General features: G+C 51.3%; 1 protein-coding gene across 6 annotated transcripts in view; it reads left to right on the forward strand.

Moving 5' to 3' along the window:
* The window catches only part of CNTFR (ciliary neurotrophic factor receptor), a gene marked incomplete at both ends in the record, with an annotated part of 209,952 nt that overhangs the window by 55,084 nt on the left and 133,713 nt on the right, over positions 1-21,155 (forward strand). The window contains one exon of one of the 6 annotated variants that reach the window (XM_080371307.1): positions 8-15,760. The exons of 4 other annotated variants lie outside the window; for them this stretch is intronic. In XM_080371307.1, coding sequence (XP_080227433.1) covers positions 15,674-15,760 — 87 coding nt within the window. Of the gene's footprint in view, positions 1-7; positions 15,761-15,860; positions 20,954-21,155 lie in introns of those variants that run through there. One more of the 6 variants, XM_080371308.1, reaches the window with a different exon arrangement.

The raw sequence follows: 21,155 nt of genomic DNA on the forward strand, positions 1-21,155 counted from the left end.
AAGAGGTGGATTAAAACAATTGCTCACCCAGTTTGTCCTCTGTTGGTGTGCTCTGGGCCACCTGGTTTTGTTGGAGTTGCAGACCATGCGTCTTTTTGATAGGATGGCATTTATTAAAGTGTGGCAAAAGGCTGCTCCTGGCTCTAGCACGTGAGCAGCCCCATGGCTGCTGTGCAAAAAGGGCAGATGATGACAGAGGTTATTTAGGTTGTAGATGGCCGGGTTTGGATGAACAGCTTGGAAAACACACGTGTCATGGGCTGCACACAGGAGACTTCTCCACAGAGATCCCTCCCACTTGAAAGCCCTTAGGGCAACTCCGGGATGCATGGTCTAACTGGGGTGGCAGAGGTTCTTTGATGGCTGAACTACTCGGGAGCAGGTAAGTGTCACCCAGCCCTGTTTTGTGGTGTCACCTCTCACAGAAAAGCACAACTTCAAGCTGTCAGGTCTGCTGGATGTTCTTTCTCCTTTGCTGCACTGGGGGCTGCAGCATCATGGATGTGATGAACTTCCCTGGGCTCTGCTCTGCTGCAAAGGACTGCATCTCCTTAGCAGACCACTACCATCACCAGCCACGGTCAATGGGTTACCTCACCTCTGAGACCCATTGCATATGTGCTTTGTATGGAGCTGTGGTAACACAGTGTTGCCTGAGTAGGGGTTTGGGGTCATCTTCTCCCTGGTGGAGCAGGAGGAGGGGCCTGTGAATGGGGGTGCCCCATCTGGGGATGCAGACCCTGCAGAGCTGTGCTGGGGAAGCCGGTGCTTGCTGGTGCTATGCTTGAGAAATGAAAATTATGAATTAAAATTTTACAAGTCTCTAAACGCCAGGCAAGGACATCTTAAGTGGGAATTGTCACCATTTGACTAGCACAGCCTCCCACTTAGCTAAAACTGCATGACTTTAATTATGTTGATCTTGGAAATGTGATAGCTTACAATGAAGAGGAGAACTGTTAGCCAAAATAGCGTGAAGTGTTATGCATTTTCCTTTTGCAGCTCCCCTGCCCTCTCCCCTGCCACATCATGCTTCCCAGAGGTGTTTTGGAGCTCCTTTCACCCTAGATCAGCAAAGTCCTGTATCCTCTGAGCCACAGTCAAGGGCAGAAATGCTCCCTGTGTGCAAGGATGAATGCAGGCTTCAGAGCTAAAAGCTGAAGGTTAAAGTACCACGGGGGTACTGATGGAGCTGCAGTGGGGAGTGGGCTGGGGTCTGGGCATGCAGAGATGCTCTGCAGCAGCAAAAGCCTACCCTCAGCATTGCCAGGTGGTGGCATGTGTGGAGTGGTGTGGGCTAAGAACCCCATCCCTTCCCGCTTCATCCCTGGTGTGGACTGGCCCACCCACAGGACTCCTCGCAGCTCTGCAAATAGAGCAGCTCGAGGAGGGTACGTCGCTAATAATACCAATTACTGTTACATGCTGGCTACAAGGTACACTGGCAGTAATGGGATCCAGGGGGATGAAATGAAAGCGCTATAATATGGTGAGATAAATTAGTGTTGCAAAATTAGCCATGGGTCTAGTCAGGGATCTGACAAATGTGTCGCAGCTTCAGTACAAGCTCTGGGCGCTGCTGAATTGGATTTAGTGGCCCAGAGCAAAGCAGATGGAAGCAAGGGAAAAGAGTTTATGAGGGGTCTCCGTACACACATGCTAATGGTTAACGCTGCTTGTTTCTTCCTCGCTTTGCTGAATGATAACGTCCCCTGGTGCCCGCTTGTATGCGGCACTGGAGGAATAAGAGCCCAGCCCTGTTGATGTGCTGTTGGAGTAGCTTGAGCCTGGCAGAGGGATGGGATGGGAAGGGGGCTGGGGAAGCAGCAGCAGGCTGGTACTTCTTGGTGCCTCAGCTGTCAGTCCCTGCCCAGTATCATGGCCATGGGCTTCCTTGCCCACGTTTGCCCCCAAAGGGAGCATTGATGGGGTTTGGGTGGGATGTGAAGCAAGCATCATGTTTTAGCTTTGTAGGGAGGGTAGAAAGCTGGTTTCTGCTTCCCATGTTGCAGCCTGACCTGTTTTTCCATGGCCAACTGGACTCTGGGGCAGAAGGATGGAGCTTTGCCTGTTCACCAAGCATGTGCAGCCAACTCTTTCCAGCCCAGATGCACATGTTATCCTTCCCTCTTTGAGTTAGAGGGTGGAAGCCAGGAGATGCTTTTTGTGCTGCATAGAGGCTGGAAGATGGATGTGGCCAGTTCCAGTAGGATCTGCTTCCTGGTGGCTCGTTAGGACAGGCTCCACTGGAGGGACGCGAGTGGTCCTGTCTGAGCGATGGATGGCCAGCAATTTGTAAATGCAGGCTAATTGCATGCTTAATGGCTGACGCATTACACAGGATCTAGGGAGGGTCAGGCATAATTTAGGTCTAGTTTGATAAGGCACGTCTTGTGGCTCACTTAATAGTAATAGAAAAGGGGGAGAAAAATTCTGAGTATGCTTTGTAGTGCTCTGTGGTGGAGCTGGCAGGGCAGCGGGGGGTGGGCAGAGAGCTTGCAAGGGGGTCCTTGCAAGGCTGCTCCAAGTCCTGCCATGATGGTGGTGCAGGAGGTATGGTGGCTACACGGCAGATGTGTCAGCAGGAGGGGACCAGCTTGTCACATCCCTGGGGATGAGATTGCAGAGGGCAGTCTACTGCCCTCTACGGTTCTGCAGAAGCACCAGTTTGAGCAACAAATCCTAAGGGATTGTCTCAGCACTGCCTGGAGCATCCCAAGATACTTGAGTGAACTTGTGTGCTGAGCCCATGTGGATGGGGACCTGAGAAGACGAGCTCCAGTTTGTGGGAGCTCAGCCTGGCCACTGCCAGCAGCCCGTGTGTCCTCTTGCTGCAGGAGCAGCAAGTTGCCTGAGGAGCAGTGGTGACACTCTTAGGGTATCTTGGACCCCAACCAGCCCCAGGGCTATGTTGCCCTAGCAGAACCAGCAGGGTGTTGAAATGCAGCAGTGGAGGGAGCCCATTCCCTCGAGGTTGCTGCCAGAGAATTTGTGATGTGGGACCGCAGCAGGGAGCAGCAGGACAATGAGCCCGTGGTTGGAGTGCCAGTAGCAGCATAAATAGAAATACAGCTTCTCAGGTTCTTGTGCAGCAATGATATATCTTGTTTCTATTGACTTTCTTAAACCTCTAAAATACATTGTAGATTGATCTACAAATCTGCAAAAAGCACCTGTTTTTTTTTTTTTTAAGTCTAAAGCAATTTTCTGCCTGCTCCTTGTGGTTGGCTCTGAACAGACACATGTTCTCTTGCCCTATTTGAGGCTGGCATGCTGCCACAGTGGTAGGAAGTTTACTAATACTTGAGTTGGATCGATTCAAGCCCATTATCTGGGCTGCCTGGGACTCAGCAGCGAAGGGAAAAAAAATATTCTCCCCAAACGCATCAAAGCTCTGCGATAAGGACACACGCTTGAGCTCTATTTATAGATGGACAGATGTCTTGCCAAAGCTCTGCTGATGTCACTTGGTTATGCAGTTTTTGAGTGTTTAGTGGTGTTTGGGCCTGAAGAAATCTGTTCTGCCTTCTGACTTGGGTGTGTCCCCTCCAGGCAGTACCCACGGTGGTACTGCTTCTAAGTGGGTTTTGTCCTTCTTCTAAGTAGGGACTGGCTTCTTAGATGGAAAGAATGAAGTGGCTGAGAGGTCTTGTTGGTACTCATGGAGCTGATAACCAAGACAAGGTCTGACTAGCAATCTTTCATCTTGTTCTTGCATCTTCTTAGACTCACAGGGACCTTGGAGATCTCTATAGCAGAACTGCCACCAATGCTACATCAGATGTGCCTGTCTGGCCAAGTGTTCAGAGCTTAAGTATGGACATCCCCTATCTCAGCTGGGCCACCTTCCCAGCAAAGAGGTTTTTCCTGCTGTTCACCCTAAACCTCCCAAGCAGCAATGTGTGGCCACTGCCATGTTGCGTCTCATGCATCTTCCTCCTTCACCAAACACTATCAAGTCCATTTGAATCAGTGCCAGCCGTGCAAACTGCATATTTGGAGTGGTTCCTCAGGCTGGCACAGGTCTTGCAGTGAATATGTACATATATCTTCAGTGGGTAGTATGGGTTTTGAGGTGATGGTGGAAGGGGTGGGGGGTGAAATGGCTCACCAACTCCAGAATCAGTTCCTGGCATGAAGGACTGCCTGTGCTCATATGGTAGAGTTGCTCCTTATTTTCTTCCTTATAGTCAAGAAAATGGGCTTCATTTGTGTTAAAGTGTTGTTAAAGATGCCGTGCTGGTTTTTCCTTGGTTATGACCCTAGGAAGCAGTGGCCTGATGTGACATTGCAGCCACGGTTTTTCACAAGAGACTTGCAAAACTATGCAATTTGGAATGGATCTTGGATGTCTCAAGCCCAGCAGAGGCTCTGCACTGAGCAGGACACTGAGCTGGGCCATGGGAGCTCAGGGCTTTACCCAGCCTTCTGAAAGCCCCTGTGTACAGAAAGAGGATAGGCTGTTTGGGCCACTGTTCCAGTGCCTACCAGTGGACTCTCAAGGAGAGAAAAGGTTCTCCTTGCATCCAGTGGGAAGCTTTTGTTTCAGTGGCTGCCCACTTGTCACTCATCCTCTTGCTATGTGTTGCCGCGAAGAGCTGGCTCAGTCTTCTCAGCTCCCCTAGCTATCTGAGTGGCCCTGACTGAATTTGCTCCAGTTAACATGTATCTGGTCTTGGGGCTCCCAAAAGCAGGACCAATGTCTTGACGTGGTCCGAGTGCTGTGTGAGCTGATGACTATGCTGCTGCTCCTGTAGCCCAGTGGGCTGTTGCCCTGGCTCCTGCAGGACTCACTGCCTGCCATGACCCACTCTGGCAGGGGGTGGGTGTCCCAGTGCCCAAGTCCTGCACCACACCATGGCAATGGGCTGGAGGTTTCACAGGAAATGCTTTTATTTCAGGCTTCAGTGGATTGTGGCTGCAGGAGGGAAGGAGTTGTCCATTGACAGGTTTGGGATCAAGACCTGATTTTTCTTGGTTTTTTTAACACATCGGCTTGGTAAGGTGCAGGATAGTCGCATGATGACTTCTGGCTGCATGCCATTCCCAAGCCTGGGAGAAAGGAGATTTTTTCTCCCCAGGGTGTTCATAATGTGTCTGCACAGCTTCTGCAGAGCACTCTGAGCATCCCTTGCTCTCTGCTTGGTTTTAGTCTGTCTCCAGGGTGCTGCTTAGCTTTGCTCATATATTCCTCTGACGAGTGGGCAAGACAGGAAGCAAATACCTTTGTTACAAAACCGCATATGGGCTTTCAATGGGTGATGACACTTCCTCAAGCTATCTGTCTAGTGAATACGCTTTCCCCTGCTTGTTTATATTCACAGGAGTGTTACTTAGCTGCTCAGGTGGGCCATAGATGTCAAGAAAGATATCAGTGTCAGGCAAAGGCTTTAATGCAAGTCTTCCTGCTGTTCTGTGTGATGCATGGTGGATGCCTGAGGACCGTGGGTGTGGGCGGGGGACAGTCTGCTGGCTCTGACATGGGAACTGTGGCTCCAAGAGAGACAGCAGTAGTGCTTTGTGGGGAAAAAAAAAAAAAAAGCAGAGGTGACTTTGTAAGGCTGGCCTGGGATGCTGAGCTGCAACATGACCAAGGTGTTCATTCAGTAAATGAGGTCTGATGGGGGCAAGCAGTTTTTTCCAATTAAAAGAAAGAACCACCAGCAAGAGGGACTGTACTTCCTCTGAAACCATTTCAGATGGTGTCACAGCTGCTGTGGGTCTCACAGCTCCTGGAGGACCACAGTGGTGGACACCTGGTGCTCTGCACAGTGGAGCTGGGGACTGCAGGGCCACAAGTGTGTGGTGTGTTTGCCTGGGGTAGGACGTGCCCCACTGAGTTCTGCCTCTGAGCCGTGGGAAATCATTGTCAGCATGGAGATGGGCTTAGGGCTGTGCAAAGCACGGATGGGGGAAAAGTGTAGACCTGCCTTCTTGTGGTCCCCCTGAATGCCCATGGGGAAGGAGTGCTGGTGGGGATCCCCTGGAAAAGCTGTTCAGCTGCAATGGAAATGGGCAGGATCCCACATCTGGGTGGGGACAGAAGCAAGAGGCTCAGTTGCACACACCTGGATCTCTTCGATGGCCATGGTGCTCCCAGGGTCGTGTTTGCTCAGCCCCAGCAAGGCTATATATAGGGCAGGGAGACTGTAGCACTGATGGCACCCTTTAGTAGTATTGGTTGTGTTATTTTTTCCTTTAGGATGACTCACTTTAGGCTCTGGATAGCTCTAGAAGACTCCACTGGGGCCCCATGTCTCCAGGGCAATTTACAGCACACACCAGCCCCTCAGCCTGCCTTACAGCCCCTAACGAGGATGGCTCAGTGCTGCCCTTCAGTAAGATCACATATTACTGGCTCTTTTTTCTTCCTCTTGCCCTAAATTGTTGCACTTTACATCGAAAAGGAGGGGCATACACGTGGGGGCCAGCACAATTTATGGATCAGAGATTTATATGCTGCTGAGACGCTGTATTTTTCCCCACAGTGACACTTTATTGCTACAAATTACCAAACAGGCAAGGTTATGCAAGTGACAGCAGGCAGAACAGTAAAGGACAGGAACAGACAGCAGCAGGAGAAGTACCCAGAGGAGAGGGGGAGGTTGGACACCGGGCAGAAATAAAGGTGGGAGGTGGGATGAGCATCATAAATGAGCTTGCCTTGCAGCAAGATGTGTGGGTGAAGCCTGGGAGTCGGTTTGCCACCTCTGGTGGTGCATGGGCATGCTGTGAGGTTGGGAGAACGGCTGGTGATTGGAGTTTGGATGCTGTAAATCCTTGAGTTCTGTGTGGCCGTGCCCCCCCCCCCCCCCCCCCCCCAAGTTGCTAGGTGCTTCTGCAGGCTGCTTTTTGCTGGGGAAACTGCAGGAATTTAGTTTCTGCAGGTTCTTCCCTGTATGCTGAGTGGTGTCACTAGGGAAAAGCATACTTAGAAAGCGAGACTTTATCTTCTAAACACCCTTGATGCCTAGTAATGTTCAGCCCATTTCGAGGGTGCTTGGGGAGGTGGTGGTGTCCCTGTGCTTGCTTCTGCACCAGCAATCACTAAAACCCTGAAGTGACCTGTATCATACAGAGCAGACAGATCCAGAGGTAGGAAGCAGCAGACTCACATCTTGGGCTGGCAGAGGTCTCGTTATCCCAGCCATGGCACCAGCAGTACTGGAGTCATGGCAGCTCTGGGCACATCCCACGAGCACTGTGACTCTCAGAAGAAAGTTATTTCCAGTTTTGTTTTCACAGCTTGTTTTTTAGTGTTCTGCGTATATGCTGTAGGGATGGCTGGGTTGTCGTCTCCTGTCTTCCATAGGACACCAGGCTTGGATCTGGAGGCTGAAGGCTTGTGACAGCAATTTTCCTGCTGCCTTCCTTGGGGGAGGGAGAGGTGCTTGAGGGGTTGGCAGCATTCAGAATGTTAATAAGAGGTGTTTTGCCTTGCAGATGGTTGCTGTATTTCCTTGCTTTATGGCTGTGGGGGGGGGAGGAAATGTCCCAGGCTTGCCCTTTGATGGGACAGGATGGTCACTAACGTCCATCTGTATTAATATGTTCAATACACACTATGGTGTGCAGGGCACGAGCATGAGCCCCTGGGCAGAGGGTGTCTGCTTTGGTGCCGAGTGTCTGCAGCAGCCCTGCTGCGATATGCTTTGGCTTTGGTTGAGTGACTTCGTCTGGGCTCACTCACCCAAGTTAGATCAGCTTAACTTCAAACGAATGTAAAAACTGAAAGGCTCGAGATTGGCAGAGGTATTAAGACTGCCTTTGAGCTGGAGATGCTACTCAAAGCTGCCGGGGAGCTGTCATTCCATTGTTCTTGCAACAAAACACTACCAGAGGAGCTGAGAGCCACAGAGGCTCTGGAGTCACAGCCAAAATTGCATTTAACCAGGAGAAATGTGCTACAGTCGTGGGGCTCGCTACAGCAGCCCTAGGGAGAGCCAGCACCACCATGTGCCACCCTCCCGGGCAGCAAGATAGAGGGAGTTCAGGTCGACTTTGCACAACAATGGACCATTGCACAAGGCAATTTGACTTGTTTATTCCTGTGCTTGTGAAAGATAATTTCCCTTGAATCCCAATGCCATAAACCAGGTATTTAATCTCGCTTGAAGGGAGCATGTCTAACTCATGCAGGGCACCACAAACAATAGTAAGCAATCAATAGGCTAAATCCTGAGGTCTCTTACCCAGACTTTGCTGGAGTAAAGGTTGACAAAGTGCTGTGCAGTTACTCAAGACTTCAGCCCTACGCTGAGGGCAGGCGAAGTGATTGACTGATTTATTGGTGATGCATTTTGCTATGAATCTAGGCTGTCTGTTAGTCACAAATGCTCATTTGAGCATAAATCGTGGGCTGCTGTGAGCAGATAGCTTCTCCTACGGCAGAAGTGGGCAAAAAGATTTCAGATGAATGGATTATTTGATAAAAAATAGTTTGGATCAACAGGAATAGCTTGCTTTTCTGTGTTGTTCTTGGCAAATGGGCTCAGCAGAAGAAAGTGAAAGCCCACTTGTGAAAAAGATCAAGCACTGGGTTTTGACACAATGTTTAGATCTCCTTTCAAACCAGTTTTAGGTTTTCTTCCCAAATCAAAAAGCCAGCCGAGTTTCAGAAGATCCCTCTGAAACCCTTTTTCTTTGCCCTCTGTGCCTGGCTTCTGCAGCGAAGCAGCCACACGTGGCGCTTCTCAAACCTGGCGCTGACTTGCTGCAAACCCTGTACTTCATTTATTTTTAGTTAACCCAGCGGTGTGAAGGCTCAGGCGCTGGCGGGTGTTCCTTCCGTGCTGCTAAGCTGGAGGCTGGGATGTATACGGCTATGGAGGGGCAGCTCTCACACCTCTGGGTTTGCTCCCATGTGAGGGGACTGGGTTTATCCCACCTCACCAGACCCTTGGAAGACTTGGAGGGGACAGCAGCCAACAACACCTCATCCTCCGTGCAGGGTTAGACAATGCATTAACTGTTTCTGCAGCAAGAGAGTGTGCAAGCCTATTGGAGACATCCTATGGAGTAACCCTCACACCAAAGACTCAGCAGCTGGGATGTAGCTTACTTGCTCCCTGTTCCTGGATCATCATCCTTTTTTTGATTCCTTAATCAAAGGATTAAGTAGTTTCTTACTAAATAAGGAATTTAAAAAAAGATTTAGTAGTTTCTTACTAAATAAGGAACAAAACCATGCTACTCTTATCACCTCCATGGCTGCTTTTTCCCACTGTAGTGTTGATTCTTCTTTGTTTTGAGACTAGCTGCTGCTGGCTACCTATTTTACGGCTCCCAGAGCCTGTGCTCGCTGTTGCAGCATGTGGATGCGCCCACAGTAGGTGCAGTAGGAAACAGCTCAGACAGATTTGTGCATGTGTATATGCCTCTCCAAGTATTTCCCGTTAATTAATGGACACTGGAGTCTGTTGTTTGTAATGAGCGCACACTGGCAGGTGATAAATTGCCTGTATGACAAGATGGCAGTGAAAGCTGGGCTAGCCGCGGCTGTCGACACTGGGTTTGGGAGCAAGGGGTGAACGTCAATCAATATCTGGATGGGAAGAGGGATGCTGAAAAACCCAGCAGCCAATTACAAGATCCCTGAGGCATCCTGCCTGCTAGTGCTGGCGGAGCCCTCGCTGTGGGCTCCAGCAAAAGGTCAGTGATGCTGCTGCACCAGACCCCACAATGTGCTGGCATACCCCAGCCCTACTGCTGCTTTTTGATGTGGAGGGAGGAAGGGGCTTGTGCTGCAGTGGCCATCCCTGCTCTGCAGGGATGCTGGCTGGGGCTCGGGCGGTTACACTGAGAGCAACCTCTCCTGACCCACACTGGGTTTTGCTGCCTCCCGCACCCCAGAGAAGACATGGTGTGTCAGGGCCTGGGATCTGTGCTAGAGCAGTGCCAAGGCTTCCAGCAAACCCTGCTTGGCATCTGGAGAGCCCTGCAGCGGTGCCAGCACCAGACATCCCTGGCAAGCCTTGCCTGCTGGCAGTGCCACGCAAACGGTGACATGAGGCTTGGCTGGGTTACCTCTGTGTGAGACCAGTGCCTTTGATGGCCTCACTGGGCAGCTTTCATGGAAGCAACTCTGTCTATAACCACCAGCAACTGGGTCTCAAACCACCCGCAAGCGGTGGTTGAGGTGCCGTGTTGCAGAGCGATATGAGACTGGTCCTTACGGATGTGCTGGAGCACAGGGCTGTGTGCGATGGATCCGAGTTGCTGGTGTTCACAGCCTGTTCAGTCATAGTCCTGCACGAAGCCCAAAGTCTGAGACCTGCATAGAAGACTCATCCTAGGGAAGCAGTGCTGGCACCAAAATCTGCAGCCTCCAGAGGAGCAGATTAATCCCTGCTGCAGCCCTCTGGAGCGCATCATGCAAGCTGCACACTGTAGATCCATCTCCACTCAAGCTGAGATTTAGTCACCCGTTGTGCTCGTTTAGGACTCCAGCAGTCAAAGCAGGAATCCTGCATGGAAAGACAGTGTGGGTGCTGGGTGCCCTGTGAGATCCCCTTGCCCTGGGACCTGTCACTCTTGCCAAGGTGCTGGGGGAGCAGTCTTCGTTTACTGGGGGACTGAATTATCTGCTTCTGTGAGTGGGGAAAATAATAAAAAAGTGCCTTCCACTAGGTCATGAGCCATTACCTCGAGGGGCCCTTCATCAGCTGATGAATTCTACTTAATAAAATAAATACTGAGAGAAAATGTAATTGGATTTCATTTATTACCCAGTTCCGCCTAGCAGCCCCAGATTATACAAAAGCAATTAGAGAAAGCTCTCCATTAATAGCTATCTTCAAGCCGCCCAATGGGCTCATTCCATCAAACCTTCTGGCTCGTGTAATTTCCTTTCTTGGAGCTCACTCCTGGCTGGGGGAGGATGTGGGGTGCGCAGTGCCATCAGCAGCGGCCTGTAAACAAAAGCAGCCTTGTCTCTTAACATTTGCACAGGCATCGTCTTCCCAAGCACATAGCTCTGCCAAAGGGTCTCCTGGTTTGGGGCGAGAAGCCAGAGCACCTGGGCAGTTTGGCTGCAGACTAGGGCTTGGTTGTGCCATCCCGAGGCTGGGAGCATCCTTCCTCTGCTTGGCATTGCCACGCGGTGAATCTGTCTGTGCTGCTGGGCAGTGGGTACGTGAAGTCCCATGGGGGCATCAGGTGTAATGCCATCCCCCTCAGGATGTGACTGGTTCTCTGGTGCTGATCTTTCCCCTAATGCCAGCAGGTTGCATAGCAGCTTCTATCTCTGCCAGCTTGCAAGGACACAGCAGAGTATTTCTGCTTTTTTGGGAGCTCGAGGGCCTGGGACGGCTTGCTAAGGCTGGGCTGAGGAGCATGTCACATAGCATCTCTCTGAAAGTCTTATGGCAATACAGGGAAGCATGTTTGAGGCCTGTCACATGGCAATGACAGATGTCTGGCACTTGTGTTGTCACTAAGGACAATGTGCAGGTTAATCTGCACCAAAGGTTTAGCCTGATATCTTTACTCCTAATCCCTGTCTACAGTGGTGGATGAGGAAATGCAATTATGGTGGCGATGGCTTGTAGGGGGAGAGATACTGGTTGATCCTGGTGCATGGTCAGTGAGTAGTGGTCCAGCCTGGCAGGTGGGAGTAGGAAGGGATGTATAGTGTGTGTGTACACCAGTGAAAAGATGCAGCCCTCTGCTCCACTCTTCCAGCCCTGCAGGGAGGTTGTCCAGCCGTGCTGCTTGCTTTTGGGCTTTTTTTTTTTTTTTTTGGGGGGGGGAGGCTCTAAGGACCATCACAGCAGACCCAGGGATGGAGGGAGAGAAGGGATTTCAAAAATTGGGCTCTTTGCAGGCTGGAGGAGGAGGAAAGGTTTTTGGGGGCCAGAGAGGCTCTGGGCTCCTGCCTGGGGGTAGCATTGCCTTCTCATCCCAGTTGTTACCCCGGCAAGAAGCCAGTGCCTTTTGTAAGTGCAGACAACTGACTCTGTTCCAGCTGATGGTTTGATGGAGCTAGCATGGCTTAGCAGGGATGCACCAGCCCCCCTTGTGCATGGGAACCTGAGCTTGACTCCAGCATCTTTGATCTTCCGGGCTGTGATTTTGCTCTCCCCCTCACTGCCTCTTGCTGTCACCTTTCCTGGCTCATTTTTCATCCCGCTAGCACCACCCCCGCCCCCTTCATGCCTCTGTTGGCCTTATCCTTGCGGGCACAGGGTGCAGGCAAGTGGAACAGCATGGCTAGGAAGGAGCTGATGTTTAGATTCAGACAAGAAACAACATAAGGTGCAGTGCAACTGGAAAGTCACGGGCAGATGGAGAGGGGCGACAGGGATATGTGGTTCTTTATCTTTGTTAGAAGGCTCCTGTCTTGTGATCTTGCTTCTGTGCTGCTTGCCTGCAAGGGAGGGATGGCCAGCGAGCAGAGATATGCAAGGAAGGTTCGTTTGCAGGTGGCAGGGCTGGTCCTGCTGGATGGTGAAGCAGAAAAAAGCAAAGGAGAATTTACTAGGGGAAGCAAGCGTGGAAGCAGGGGAATGTGGGAAGGTGATGGTGATGGAAGAGACCAAAAAGGGACAAAGCAGGATGCTGTCTTCGATGTATCCCTGGGAAATACTTTGCAAATGCAAGCTGTGTGGTCACCCTGGGTGCTGTGGAGAAGGGAGAAGCGAAGGGGCGTGTTTGTGAACATGAGATGTGACTGATGCTGATACAACTGCAGAGGCAGGAGGTTTGTCTTGGCTGGAGAGATGGAAGGCGGTATGGGGCCACCTTGCTCGGAGGGGGAAGAGGTGAAGCATGAGATGGTGAAACTGCAGGTCTGAGAAGAGGGCTGAGGTGTGGAAGAAGGTAGAGACCTTTCTAGCATGGAGTGAAGGATCTGGAAAGGTCAAACACAGGCTGTTGGAGTGGCACCGACACTCCCTCCTCCCCAAAGCAGCAGCCTGTCTTTGGCCTGGCAGAGAGGAGGGTCTCGCAGGGGTAACCTTGGGCTCAGCTCTGAGATGACAGGGCGAGCTCTGAAAGAAGTAAACCCATCTTCCAAAGAAGAGAGAAGACCTCAAAACTGTTTATTCCAAGCCAGCCAAATGCAGTGGCCACATGAAACCTTCCTTTTTCATCTCATTGTTTATTTTTCACAGGGGGCTTTTATTTATACCCCCTTAACATCCGTGCCATTAAAGTAGCCTTATTAGGATGCTGCCCTTCACCAAGGAACTCTGCTCTCGAAAAAGAACATTAAAGATTCAACAAATAGCTGAGAATTGGGATTGATCCTAGCCTCCCATAAATGGGAGTACCTTACCCCATTAATCAGCCTTGGTTTTCACTTACAGGATGATGGCCTCAGTGCTACACTTCTTCAGGACTAAAAGCACGTTAAATATTTATCACAGCTGAGTATTCACTTCCCCCTCTATTGCCAACTAAGATCCACTGCTTAAGCCTCTGTTGGCTTGACAGGTTGTGTAGTGAGGTGGTACGCCATTAGGAAGCCTCTTGTGCCAACGTGCTGCACTCATTTGCTGCGCTAAGCACGGAGAGATGGTGGCATCCCTCATCTTGAAGCATGGTCAGCACGGGACAGTATTATAAAGTCCCTTTGCTCGTATTTGCACTCGTAAATTAAACAGGCTTGGGTTTGCTTTCTAGCTGAGGCTGGAGCATCCACAGCCCTCCACATCTCCTTTAACCTCCAAAACAGGATTATTGTATCCAAATTGTTCTGTGGGAGCCGCTCCTGATCTCTGCTGAGGCTTTGCCCAATGCCAGGGACTGGGTTAGCAGTTCAGCGTGTGGCTGTTCACATTGCAGTGCCTGGAAACTTTTCCCAGTTTATGGCCGTGCGCGTGGTTCCTGTGTCATCCTCCCATGTTGAAAGGATGCCGGCAGTGCTCTGTGTTCCCCTGGCACACTGGGAGAGAGTTCTTGTTGCCTTGCAAGGCTTGGAATTATGGTAGGGCAATCAGTGGTCCAGTTGGTCTAAATACATGCAAGTGCGTCGTTGGTAATTGTTCCAGGTGTGCTGTAGCATTTTGAAGAGCAACTGGTTTAGGAGCGTCTCTGAAAACTGCTTTTCCTTTTTGCTCCCTTGAGCTGACATTTCTCAAAGGATGACTCTGACTTTGAGAGTTGCTGATATATCTCAGAGGTGGGAAAGGCATAGGCTGCTCCACACTGGTGCCCTGGGGTGCTGCTGCAAGCAAGCCCCGAGCCCTCCTGAGCTGCTATCCTCCTGCCCTGTTTAGCTGCTAAGGAAAAGCTCCTTGTGATGCTAGAGGGAGTTTTGCTTCTGCGCTGGGCTCAGGGCAGACTCCACTTGGCCAACTCCAGCAGCTGAGATTGAGCTGTTGTTGCTGGGTTAGTGCTTATTTTTTTATATATGTTTAATTTGTTGGCATCATTGTGATGCATCTCCCTGTCTTTCTGCTCCGCCCCCACAACCCCCCGCCCCCAGTTTGAGTTACTGATGTGCGCAGCCTTGTTATAGTCCTTTACACGTACAGACGCACAATGTGTTTCATTATCCTTGTATCAAACTTGTTTTGCTGCTGTCACGCACCAGAAAAGTTAAACACGTCTGATCAAAGGCATGTAAACACAGCTTCAAAACAAATGCCCTCGAGTCCTGCCAAAAGCACAGAGCTGTCTCTGAGCAAATCACGTCTCGTATTCCCTTGCCTGCGCCTCTGCTCCTTCTCTGAGCGGGTGTGTGATGCCTCCTGGTCTCAGAGAGCCTTGTGGGCTGCCGTTTGCGGCAGGGAAGGGTTGCCCACTGGTTGAGCAAACCTCAGCAGGGTTTTGCACCGAGCAAGGCAGCTGGCAAGAGCAGCAAAGCCTTGGCTGTGGGGCGGGAAGGAAAAACTTGCTGCGTTTTTGCACGTGTGAGACTGCAAACCCCAGTAGTCTGCACTTCGCAATGTCCTGCAGCTCTGGTGGGTCGAGGAAAAGGAAAGCAGGGTGCTAGTTGGCTGTAAATAAAGGTGCTGAATGTGCTTTTTCCACGTCTCCCGTGGGGCTCCAGCTCGTGTATTATCCTGATGTGGGAGCTGCAGGACCAGGAGCATGTTCCCAAGGCTGCTGCTGCCTGCACACCCAGGGCATCGCTCTGGAGTTGGGGCTTGGCTGAAAGCAGAGGCAGCCAGTTACATCCTTTATACCTCTACTGCCCTGAGTGGGGTGAGAGGGGCCAAGCAGAGGGACTGGGCATAGTCCCAGATGGGGAGCTGCATCTGCTCTGCCCACTTTCCAGCCCTGGGTGGGCAGGGAGGGGTGAGGTGGGACTTGCACCCCTGGCTCAGAGGCCCAATGGCACTTGATCTCCTGATTGCTAAAAGGTAGGGGATGCTCTGTATTTGCAGACAAGTGATTTTTTTTAATCTTATTTCCGCCTCTGGGAGGGCTAGACGTGCATCTTACATGGGAATGGAAATCTGTGGGCTTTTGCAGCCTTCAAAGGCAGGTGTTTTCAGAAAACACTAGCTCCTCTCAAATTTGCCAAAAACCTATTCACAGCTTGGCTGTGGGCATGACCAGCAAATAGTTTGGGAATTCATGAGCTTGTGAACTGACCCAGACTCCGCAAATGAGTTGCCCAAGGTCTTTGCCAAATGGCTTTGAATAATGGACATGTCAGAGTCAGGTTGGGTTGCAAGTGGCAGGTTGTTAGTGCCCGCCGCCTGTGCCATGCGGCGCTGCGTGTATGTGCAAGCGTGCGGCACGAGTGGCACTGCTGCATGCCGGGCTCGCCCAGGGAGCGAGGACCGGTGAAGCAGCCGGGTTGCTGCAGGTAAGATGATCCGATGAGTCTCCTTCAAAGCACCTAATTGTGCTAACTGGGAGATAACTGCCCCCCACCCTCCACCCCGGCGTTGCTGCTGGACAGTCCCAGGCAGGCTGCGAAATGCCCTGCAGGCAGTGAGGACTTGGTCAGAGGTTAACAACGGTGTCAGCCTTCATAAATCATCCCTAATGAGACTTGGGAAAATGTTGAGTTGGAGGCTTGTGATGCACGGCTGGGCTGAGTTGTCTTTCCTTCGGGCTTTTTTCCTGTTTCATTTTTAGGGTTGTCTGGGCGAAACCTTTGAGAGGCTGAAGGTGCTGGAGGCTTTCCCACTGCTCTGGGTGGCAAGGGGTCCTGGGTGCTGCCCCGACCCTGTTCCTGGCAAGGGCTGGCTGATGTACTGCAGACTAAATAAATTTCCTCCCCCTTTTTTTTCCTCCTAAGGAAGTAGTTTGTGCATTCCTAGGGTGGCAGAAATCTCAGGCTGGAGGGTATTGCCCGGGTCCTGGTGTGGAGGAGCAGCGTGCTGCATGGCTCACTGCCGCCAGGGTTGGGATGGCTCTGGGTAGAGCCTGAGTTACAAAGCCTGGCTGAGCCAGCGATGCCTATGGGCAGTGTCCTGCCCAGCCACTGGACAGCCAGAAGGCTGCAGAGATCTTCTCTCAAGTATCCTCCTAGCCCTCCTACCAGCGTGGGCACCACGTTATGGGGTCCAAATGTTTCCGAAGTCCAAATGCTTCACCTGGAAGAAGCCTGTCCAGGGAGTAGGACCTCAAGAGGTTTGCCGAGTGGGAGGAAGAAGCAGAAAGGAGGTTTCTGAGGTCCCCACCGAAGGCCACCTCTGGGGCTGGCAGTGGTGGGCTGCTTTAGACTGTGTGTGGTCCCTGCGAAAGCTACCAGCCACTGACTGGGACACTGGGAGGAGTGAAGCAGGGTACAGTGAATATTCCCTCCGACTTATTATTTATAAAGTACTGTCACAGCTCTGGAAGTGTTGGGACTCTCAGAAAAGCTGTAGGAATGTACTAATTAAAGAACACAATGGGAATGTAAATTGGGAAAGCTCCCTAGGGGAAAGCAGCCCTGGGGGGAGCTAATTTGCCAGTCCCTACTCCTCCCCTGCAAACTGGCTGAGACACTGGAGCAATTAAGGAGGAATTTGAGTGTTAAATATAATCTGGAATTGTGTTTTTGGCTTTTATTATAATTGGTTTATTTTTCTCTTGGGTAACTGTGTTTCCAATTCTGTAATTGGGACTTTAACCCTCTGCTCTGCTACAATAAGGGCCGCTTTGGAGGGGTGGGCAGTTATTTGGTGTTGAAAACAAGGTTCAATTCAGGCGGCTCTGCCAGCGCTAAGGTGGCAGGTCACCTCCTTGGAAGTGGTAAAGCTGGATGGAGTGGTCCCACAGATGGCATAGTGGGATCTTCACAGCCCAGGGCAAATTTGGGAGACTCCCAGAGGGTCACTTTGGGGGCTGCTGTAGCTCCAAGCTGGTGCAAGGAAGGAGATACGGTACTAGGGGCTAACCAGAGTCAATCTGGTAAAACACAATCCCTGGTTTTGGAATAAAATACTGGTTGTCAAAGTCATCTCCTGACACCCATCACAAGGGTATGGCTTTTTGGTTGATCTTTTTGCCTGCCCATTTATCTTCTGCATGGTCTGTCTTACTCTTTTGTGCTATTCTGACTTGTCTTGCCCAGCTAAGGAAATACGTGTATTTGGTATCATCTGAACTGTGGCCAGCAGGGTGGACTCAGGGTAATGGCTGTGATGTATATTTCTGTAAACTTCTTTTGTACAGTCCAGGGCAAGAAGACAAATGAATAGATTCCATCGCGGATGCAAGGTGAAGTAAAGATGTGCTGAGGCTACAGTGATCAGTGGGGGATGACCATCGGCTCGTATGCTGCTGAGTGTTGGGTTTGTGGGTCAGCTGTGTCCCTGTGGCCAGGTTCGCAGCAGAGGGAAGGGTTTGTGTTCTTGGGTTTTGCATTGTTTTGATTTTCACCATCTTGAGCAGACCCTTTAGTGCACTTTTTATTGGAAAGTGTCCTCAAAGTTTATAGAAGGCTTTGAGAAGAGAAGGTGGTGTGGTTGCAGCGGGGGTTTCATGTGATGGCTTGGTTGCTGGATCTTTTTAAGATGGTGCTCACAGTGGCCAGCGGGAACTAGTGTGTTGCAGGGTCCTCCTCCCTCTGTAATTTTTATTTTTCTGAATCACTTGAATATTTATTCTGGTTTTTTTTCAGTTGGTATTAGTTGCCTGAGATTTTCAGCTCTTACGAGCTCCTGTTTGCAGGGGCTAGAGGGCTCTCTAAGCTGAGACATAGAAAAATATGATAGATGTACTCATGTGATATGAGTACTACCCTCAGAGCAGTAGGATTTTGCATGGCTGTGGGGGTTGATTTGCTCTGGGTAAACTAGTGCTTTGTCATACAACAGCATCCCTGGTCCTAACCCTGAAAAGCCTGAATTCAGCCCAGCCTGTTGCACAGCACAACATCCCTCTCCCTTCTCGGGGGTGTTGGGGAGGGAAGCCCCCGTTCACCCAGCCCACTGCAGCTGGTGGTTTCTGCTGCCACCAGACCACGCTCCATCTCCAGGGTCAAGCCGTGATACCCCATGGCCCTGTTGCTGTGTCTGCTCTGTGACAGCCCGGCAGCTCTCCATCTCCTCTCCCCATCTGGATCCAATAGCTGCATGTAGTGAGAAGTCACACTGAGCCCAGGAGCTTGGGGAGAGCCCCTTCCCGGCTGGAGCTGGGGGAGCTGCTCCCTGGCCAGGGCAGGAGCGTCACCCTGTGTAGCTGCCACTGTGGTCCACATCTCCCACCACCATTCTTGTCTCCCACTGGGGAGATATGGGCTCCAGCATTTCAGCAGTGTCAGGAGATCACTGACAGGATCCGGAGCTCTCCCAGCAGTTTCCCTCTAAGCCTGCCTGTATTTATTGCCATTTGTTCTGGTTTATTTTTCCAAAAATAAAAGCTGGTTGAAGTAGCACAAAAGCTTGGGAGGAAACAGGCTGAGGAAGCCTGGGGAAACAAAGATTTAGAGGCTGTGCTGGCTACCCTTCCCTCCTCCTCACCCCCATCTCTGAAAAATATGTAGAATTGTGGGATTAAAAAACATTCCATCTTTATTTACTGTAGGGCCTACAGACTCCCATCTATTGCCCATGGTAGGTAGTCTGGGGAGGCAAAACAGGAGAAGACTAGTGTTTTCCCTGTATTTGGAGGTAGGGAGGGCAGAGCTGGAGGCATCTTCACCCTTACTGGGCTCTGCACGTCCGGAGCTGGGAAGCTGTGCTGGAGCCAGGAGCATGGCCCGCACCTCCCAGATTGGCTGGCCAGCCCATTCTCTTCCTCTCCAGGGATGGTCTTTTGGGGACTGGGCTGGGACTTGCTAACACTCGGGGTCACATCCAGGTTCCAACATGGCATTTTCCTGTGTGACTTCTGGCCAGCCTGCCCCAAGCCATGTGATTCCCCTGGGATCTAGTGGGGCTCATTCTCTCTTCCTCCCTCTCTCACCATCTGAAGTGAGTTTCCTCTAGATGACAGGGATCAGGAATGCTTGGGTGCTGACGGATCAGCATGTGCTTTCCTGGATCGGGGCCTCACATTCCTCTTGCCATCCAACTGGATGCGGGATCCCTCCTGGGCTGCAGTTGCTGGGGGGATGCTGCAGTGGGGGATGAGACCCAAGCAGCACAGTGAGCCCTCTCGCCTGCAGTTTTTCTGCTGGCAGAGAAACTCGATTGCAGGGATAAATTAAAATTGAGGAGCAACTGCGATGTGCTGGGCTGGATCAGGCTGACGGTGGCTATCAGTGCTCGGTCCTAAGCTGAGCCAGCTTGTGCTGGTCTGTGAGACGGCAGCTTCCCACTGGGAAACAGCCCTCAGCTTTGCTTGTCCTGTCTTTGGGCAAGGGAAAAGGCTTCCTGAAGGCGGGGGGTCTGCGATCTCGGCTGGGGCCCAAGGTAAGTCACCTTCTCGGCAGGGTTGTTTGCACAGCTGCGGGTGGCCATGCCCGCTCCAAGAACTCCACATTCTTCCTTGCACCGAATATCCGGGACAGGCATCCCTCCACGCTCAGCGCGCTTTCATTTCCGTCGGCAAGGTTGGGAAGCTTCACCGAGCATCTGAGCACCAGGGCTGACCCTCCATCCCACCGGTGTTTGCCTGGGCTGATGGCAGCATGATGCAACCCGCAACGGGTTGTGCAAGACCACCGGCACTCTGTGCCTGCAGGAAGGCAGCCCCGCACGCTTTTGAGCCCACATGCAGTTGCTCCCCTCCTGCTTGCACACTCCGGCGTGGGGGCTGGCGGAGCAGGAGGCTCTCCGCCACCTCCGGGCGCTGACAGCCTCCCTGCTCAGAGCCTCTGCTGTCACCCGGCGTGTTGTTTTCTTTCTCGCCAGCCCTCCCGCCGACCAGCAAAGCCCTTCACTGCGTGCAGATTTTATGGCAGGGCCTCCAAGACACTGACAACCTGCTGACATCCATGGGTTGCGGGGTTTTTTTACTTGCTTGGCTGTCTCCATCACCCCAAAACCCCACCGCCAAGCCCAGTTCCCTGCTAGTGGTTGCTGTGAGATTTTCATGGCTTCTGTCTGGTTTTTCCTGCTTTGCAGAGAGTTTTAATGTTGCCCTGTTTGTCCCGAGACTCTGCAAAGTGGCAAGCCTCGCGCAGACAGTGCGCCGGGGCAGCTGCCCATGCTGGCCGTGGGATTTACTACAGGCAGTTTATTTTCCCAAGGAAGTTAGTTTCCAAGATAGCATCTGGTTTTTATGAGGTCTGATCAAATAAGGTGGTATGTGTATGAGCAGGGCGGGGGGCGCGTGTTTTCATGTTTGTACATGTATTTTTAAAGTTTTATAAATAGCGGAGTGATGAGTTGCTTACTTCTTCCAAAACTGCATCTCTTGTGACTGTGGTTTTGCTGAAATGATTACTGAATCCAGAAAGCAAGTTGTTTCTTTGAAATGAGAAAGGGGCAGTATAGATACTCATACCTTGCAACATATACGTATTAGCAGTAGGTGCTGTTATTTTCAACACCACTGCAGAATTGGTCTTTAGGTGCCTCATCCACAGCACAAGAGGCAGTCAGCCACAGAAGTTATGAGTGAAAACCAGATACTTTTGCAAGCAGCCTCCTGGCCCTTTGAAGCTCTTCAGCAAATGGTAAGAGAGACATAACAGGTTCTGGGGGGCTTGGGCTCAGTTTGCAAATAATTTGCCTGAAATAAAAAAGGTTAGAAGTTTGAATGTGCTTTTGCAGACAGAGCTGGAGAGAAGCTACGTGCAAGTTTCCAAAGGGACTTTGGGCTTTCATCGGTGCGCAGTGAGTCCTGCGTGGAAAAAAGACTAGATGGAAACTTGCTGT

This window comes from Falco punctatus (assembly GCF_963210335.1).
Source record: "Falco punctatus genome assembly, chromosome: Z".
NCBI classification, from domain to species: Eukaryota; Metazoa; Chordata; class Aves; order Falconiformes; family Falconidae; genus Falco; species Falco punctatus.